This window comes from Dromiciops gliroides, chromosome 1 (genome assembly GCF_019393635.1).
Source record: "Dromiciops gliroides isolate mDroGli1 chromosome 1, mDroGli1.pri, whole genome shotgun sequence".
In the NCBI taxonomy this organism is placed as follows: Eukaryota; Metazoa; Chordata; class Mammalia; order Microbiotheria; family Microbiotheriidae; genus Dromiciops; species Dromiciops gliroides.
Genome location: NC_057861.1, coordinates 633203878 through 633210062, shown reverse-complemented (window position 1 = coordinate 633210062; position 6185 = coordinate 633203878). Strand labels below are relative to the sequence as shown.

The 6185-nt window shown below is 48.2% G+C and overlaps 1 protein-coding gene across 2 annotated transcripts; it reads left to right on the top strand.

Moving 5' to 3' along the window:
• The first annotated feature begins 356 nt into the window (after positions 1-356).
• HIRIP3 (HIRA interacting protein 3) lies at positions 357-5268 on the top strand. Of its 2 annotated transcripts, none has more exons than XM_043979904.1 (7): positions 357-494; positions 684-804; positions 932-1064; positions 1383-2482; positions 3516-3678; positions 4160-4258; positions 4771-5268. In XM_043979904.1, the coding sequence occupies exons 1-7, from the start codon at positions 430-432 to the stop codon at positions 4944-4946; spliced, it is 1857 nt and encodes a 618-aa protein (XP_043835839.1). In that variant the 5' UTR covers positions 357-429; the 3' UTR covers positions 4947-5268. The 2 variants fall into 2 exon arrangements, with proteins under 2 accessions (XP_043835839.1, XP_043835838.1); XM_043979903.1 differs by having other exon boundaries at positions 684-810.
• Positions 5269-6185: the final 917 nt, after the last annotated feature.

The window sequence follows — 6185 nt, the reverse complement described above, 5'->3', positions numbered from 1 at the left end:
TTGAGAAGTTAAAACTTTGAAGGACTGTACTACGACGTTCTCTTTTCTTAAAGCAGATCACGGCCCTCTCGGAGTTTTTAAACTCGTGATGTTGCGTTGGAAGAAATAGGACCACGCTCAGACGTCGCGAAATGAATACATCACAACCGAGCGCGGCGGAAGCGCCTGCAACAATTAACCCAAGGAAGATTCAACACTTCTTTTCGAAAAAGGGGAAACCCACCAAATTCACAATTCCACTTGGAGGCCGCTGCCCACCCCCTGGCTAATAGGCCGCGTGCGCAACTTACACCTTGCAGCGTGAAGCTCCGCCCCGATTGAGTCAAAACTACGGTGGCTTGGAAGGGGACGAGCCCGTGCGAGAAAGAGGCATCGGCCTGGGTGGAGAAAAGGCGGGAGTTGTGGGAGTAGGACAGGGGGCGGGGTAAGATGGCGCGGGAACGCGAAATGCAGGACTTCATCCGGAGCCTCTTCCGGGGTCGCCCCGACCTAAGGTGAGAGGGGAGAAGGGACAGGGGGAAGGGAAGGGAGACGAAAGAGGATTCGGGGTCCCCGGGTTCCGGGCCGCGGGAGACACCCTGAGTGGGCCGCGCTGGGCCGCGCCCCGCCCCGGGCGCCTGATGGGGAGGGCTGCCCCAGCCCGGCCCCGTGCCCTCCCCTTGACTCCGTGTCCTGCCCCGCAGCGTGCTGACCCACTCCATCGTGCGACAGAAGTACCTGGCCCATGTGGGCCTGGACCACCTGGAACCCGACGACAAGAGGAAGCTGAAGCGGCTGGTGGAGGAGGAGCTGCTGAAGATGCAGGTGGAGGTGGGCCGGCTCCCCGCTGCAACGTGGGAAGGGCCGGGGCGGGGGGAAGCGGGGGGGAGACGCCGGGACCCTCCGGTCAGCTGGCCCTCTTCACTGATGTTCCCCCCCCCCCCCCCGTCAGGGGGATGAGGAGAAAGAGGAGGAGCTGCTGTCTGGGGACCAGGACCGGGTGAAGCGGCCCCTCAGCCCAACCAGCGCCACCAGAACGTCCCAAGTGAAGAAGAGGAGGAAGCCATGCATCAACTCGGAGACAGGTCAGCACGAGGCCCGAGGGCCCACCCCCTTCCTGCTGGTGGATCGAGGGTAGCTCATCTGGATGTTCAGCCAGAGCACTCACGTGCTTCCATCATCCTGTCTTCTTTCTGCCTCTCCTGGTTCTGTTTTCTCTTCTTCTCCCCTTCCCCCTCGCCCCTTTGACTTAAGCTTGGTCATCCACCTCTCTTGGGATGGAAGCTCCAACTCCTTATGATGGGAAAGGAGACTTGAGAATGGGGGGAGGTAAGAGGGAGGGACTAGTCACCACAGTAGAAGAGAATTCTCATCTACCCATTTGGCTTTCTTGTGCACTCCAGAACACAGCTCAGATGACTCAGGCCTTGATCCCCAGCCCATGAGCCCCCCAAGCTCCCCAAGGTCTCTGGCAGGGAATGGTATAACAAGGAAGGATTGCAGCTCGGCTGAGAAGGGAATGAAGGAGCCTGAGGAGATTCTAAAGCCACCCAGGAAGATGACAACTAAGGAGAATGAGGACCCTGAGGAAGGAAGAGAAGAGGAAGAGGAGGAGGAGTTAAGGGCCGTTGTAAGAAAGAAGGGAGTAAAGGAAGTGGAGGAGGAGGAGGAGAGTGAAAGCAGAAGTGAGGAGGAAGCCTGTCACAAACAGAAGGGTAGGGTTGGAAGGAAGGAAGCCCCAAAGCCAGGTAAGGAGGAGCGGAAAGTAAATCCTAGAATGAAGGGAGGAAGGAAAGTGGTACAAGTTACTGAGAGTGATCCGACAGATAGTGAGGAGGGGGACAGAGTCACACCTCAAAAGAAGGGACCAAAAACCCTAGGGGAAATGAAGGAGTATTCTGCCAGGAAGAGGGTAGTGGCAAAGTCAGTGGAGGAGAGTAGTGAAGATGATGAGAAAAAAGACCTGGCCAGGAAAGGGGCTGAAGAGAACACTAGATTCAAGGGGACTTCTGGGAAGAAGGGAATGAAAAAACTGGTGCAGGATGATGGTATGAGTAGTGATGAGGAAGAGGAAAGCAGGGATCAGAAAATAAAGGGAGGGAAGCGGGGAGGGAGGCAAAGAAAGAGCCCAAAGGGAGGTAAGAGGGCAGCAAAACAGAGTGAGAGCAGTGAGGAAGAAGAGAGGGACAAAAAGGGTAAGGGAAATTCTGGGAAGAAAGGAGAGAAAAAGGCTGAGGAGGAAGACAGCAAGGATAGCAGTGAAGCAGAGGATAAAGGAATGAAAAAAGCTCCCAGTGAGGACAGTGAAGAGGAAAGTAGAACAGATGACAGTAACAAGAGCTCCAGGACAAAGGAAGCCAAAAACGTTGAGGATGAGTCTGAAGCAAGCGAAGATGAGGAAGAAAGGACAGGAAGGACAAAGAAGAAGGAGGCCAAAAAGGGCCCTGTCCAATCCTCTTCCACCTCCTCACAGGATAGTAGCCCAGAGACCAAATCAGGGAAGGTGAGACATGGGACATGGGTGGTGGGAATGCTGGGGGCAGGGTCGAGAGGATAGGAAGGAAGGATTTGGTTTAAAAAGTAGTTGTATTGATACCTTTTGTTCTTATCTCTGCTTCTATTCCAAATGTATCTCACTCCTCACCACTCATACTTTGTAACAAAGAATAGAAAGGGGGAATGGTGGGGAAAATTAAAAACTAACCCAACACATCAGTGGTCTGACAGTATATGAAATGTCTCACCCCCATAGTCACCCACCTCTGCAAAAAAAGGGAGGCATGTTTTCTCCTCTATTCTTCTGGGACATATTTTTGTGTATAATCACATAGCCTTCAATTTCATTGTTGTTCTTTCCTATATTCTCAGTCATCCTGTTCTTTTCCTGGTTTTGCTTACTTGCACTTTCTATCAGTTCATATAAATGTGTACTTCTCTTTTATTCTTCACATTAGTGGTTTCTTATGGCACAATGTTACTGTTATATTTTTATACCCCATTTTCCTCTGTCCATGGGCACCTACTTTTGTGTTTCCAGTTTTTTGCTACTATAAAATGTGCTGCTACAAATATTTTAGTGTATGTGGGACCTTTTTATTTTTGACCATTTTAGGGTATATGCTAGACAGTGGGATCTTTGGGTATGGATAGTTTAGTTAATCCCATTCTTAGTACAATTCCAAATTGGTTTTCAGAATGGTTAGACCACTTCACAGCTCTAGCAAGAGTATATGTTAGTGTCTCCTTTCATCATCCCTCCAATACTGATTCCTCTCATCTTTTATCATTGCCAATTTGCTGGGTAGGAGGCGAAATGATATTGTTTTGATTCAGATTTCTCATTGGTGATTTGGAGCAATCTTTTGTATGGAAAAGGTAAATTTCTACAGGAGAAATTGTAAATGAACTCTTCAGGAGAGTCATAGTCAACTGCCATTCAAGTTTGAAGTCTGAGGGTCTGTTTTTCTCTATCCTGCCCCCAACTTGGCTGTTAGTCCCTGGTGATCCCTCTCTTACTACCATCCTCCCTATAACAGGGTTCTCGAAGAGGAGAGGACCACCCTGCAGTAGTTCGGCTAAAGCGCTACATCCGAGCCTGTGGTGCCCATAGAAATTACAAGAGGTTGCTGGGTTCCTGCCGCTCTCATCAGGAACGACTCAGAGTCCTCAAGGCAGAACTGCAAGATTTAGGCTTAGAGGGTGAGGTGAAAAAAACTGGGGAGGGAAACAAGGAAGGAGGGGAAGCCCATTCAGATAGAAGCTTCTTAAAAACTGGGGTTGGGAGTTTTTTGTTTGTTTTGTTTTGTTTTTCTTTTTTATCTCCAGTGCTTGGCATGGTCATGGTACCTTGCACCTAGTAGGCAAAAAACGCGTATTGATGTCTTGAGTGATCAGATTGACAGTGATAGGTTACGGACACCTAAAATGAAGGGACCAAAGATTCTGGAGGGGATCAAGAAAAGTCCTGCTTTAAAAGGGAATGGAAGAGCCAGTGATTGAAGAGATAGTGAGGAAGACAAGTCAAAGCAAGATTCAAGAAACAGGGAATGAGTAAGAGGGTATTGGCCCAAGCCACTTCTTTCTTCCTGGAGCCTACTCTCCCATTTCCTGTCCTAGGTTGGAAAAGATGTTGAGGCTAAACTTTTTTTTTTTTAAACCCATTTCTTTTTCCTTCTCTTAGGTAATCCTTCCCTGGAGAAGTGCCGAGCAGTGAAGGAGCGAAGGGAGGAGGCAGAAGAGATGGCCTCTCTGGACGTCAGTAACATCATCAGTAGTTCAGGTACAGACTTGAGGAAGGGGGAGCTTCAGAGAATGGGGCCGGTGTGTAGAGGCAGCTAGGTGGCACAGTGAATAGAACACTGGAATCAGGAGGGCTTGAGTTCAAATCTTGCCTGAGACACTGGCTGTATTACTGGGCAAATCACTTAACTCCTATCATTCTCGGCTTCTTCATCTGAAAAGTGAGGATAATAATAGCACCTTCCTAATAAGGTTATTGTTAGGATCAAATGAGATCCCTCAAGGGATAATGCTGTTCTTGTTTTATATAGGGATGTAAAGAGTAATATGAGAACAGGAAGGGGAAAAGGGCTTTCAGGTCAGTTCTACACTGACCCTTTATTCTCATGAGGGAATATTGCTGAAGCACTTTTTGGGAAGCTACTTCAAATCCTGGCTGTCCTACTTTGTGGCCTTGGATGCCATAATCTCTCTGGGTCTGTTTTCTTCTCCATAAAATAGCTAGGAAGAATCACTAAGGTTTATTCTAGTTCTGAATCCTGTAATTCTCAGGGCGATCCCGGAGACGCAATGCCTGGAACCCACGTGGGGAAGTTGGGTTACCCCAGGAGGAGCTGTACCACCGAAGAGCCCTGGACTCAGATGGGGATGAGCCAAGGGCCCACCCACCTCCCACTGATTGGTCAAACCTTCGGGGCATCATCAGCAGTGATGGGGAGAGTGACTAAGCCACCCCACAGCTTCTAGAAGCCACAGTGCCTCTGAGCAGAGGGAGGAATCTGGTCCTACCCTTGTATAAAGTGTATAGAGCACCCCTTACTGGGTCTAAGTATTTATAAACGTATTTCCTTCCCTCTTTCCAAGTTTTGTCTGTCCGTGGTAGGTGAATCCTTTTCTTACCTGCAATGGTGAATGTTACAGCAGTGGCTTACGTACCTGTGAGGATGAAGCTGCTTGAGTCTGCGCTGTTAGATTCATGTTCTCATGTTTTTGACTGAAATAGTGGTATTTGTGTGGGCTTTAAAAGTCTCAATAAAAGAATATTTGTTACCCATTGTTTCATCTGTTTGTAGCCTAAATCAAAAGTCAGGCTAGGGCCTCTTCTGAGCATTAGGTCAAGGGTCAGGAAAGCTGACCCAACTCAGATTGCATATCACTGCTGATCTCAGGGCTTGGACCCAGTAAACATTTTTACTCCAAAACAACTTTCTATACTTCTCCCCTTCTAATCACTTAAGCTCTCAGTTTTGTTGTATGCAAAGGTGAAGTTTGGTTTGCCACTGGGGTAGATAAACCAGTGGTTTAAGTTCATTGCTATTTCCTTTCTCACAAGAGCCCTGAGGAATGAAATTGTATCTCCTCCAGCAGTCTTAACTGCCATGTCATTTTAGGCTGGTTTGCCTCTTTAGGTATATTTAATCGTAAGTCAAACCAAAGAGCCACACAAAATACTCAAGGGTTTCTTTCAGCTGTGTTTGGATTCTAAAACATTTTTCTCATAGCCGGAGAGCTGGGAGCAGGTAATTCCACTTACACTTGGTTATATCTTATTAGTCCCCAACTGGCCTCTTCCCACTTTGATCTTTGGAAATCCTTAGTAGGTTCCTGGTTCGGCCTAGTTCAGGCCTTAAATTGGGCAGGCCCAGAGTTATGACTAGTCAGCTCCTCTACTGAGGATGGCTAAATAGAAGCTCTGCTCTTGGAGCAGAGTGTTAAAGCAGGTAGGCCAGGCTTCAAGACTGCCTATCCCCAAATGAGATGGTGCTAATCCATTAAAATGTCCAGCCTTGGAGAACAGATGATAAAATACTTGCCTTGGAATACTGGGAGCCTATGAAACAGAATGTTGCTTATACTGTCATGATAGGATGGTTTTGCTTAGCTTTTTAGGTTATAATGGAGGTTTCATTTTAAGGAGGTGTGTACTTGTGGGGTGGGGGGCTGGGGGCATGTGGGTAAGAAGTGAA

Coding starts and splice junctions, on each gene's coding strand:
- HIRIP3 (XM_043979903.1), top strand. CDS start 430: ATGGCGCGGGAACGCGAAATGCAGGACTTCATCCGGAGCCTCTTCCGG. Junction 495..683: donor CGGGGTCGCCCCGACCTAAG/GTGAGAGGGGAG, acceptor CCTGCCCCGCAG/CGTGCTGACCCACTCCATCG. Junction 1,065..1,382: donor ATGCATCAACTCGGAGACAG/GTCAGCACGAGG, acceptor TGTGCACTCCAG/AACACAGCTCAGATGACTCA.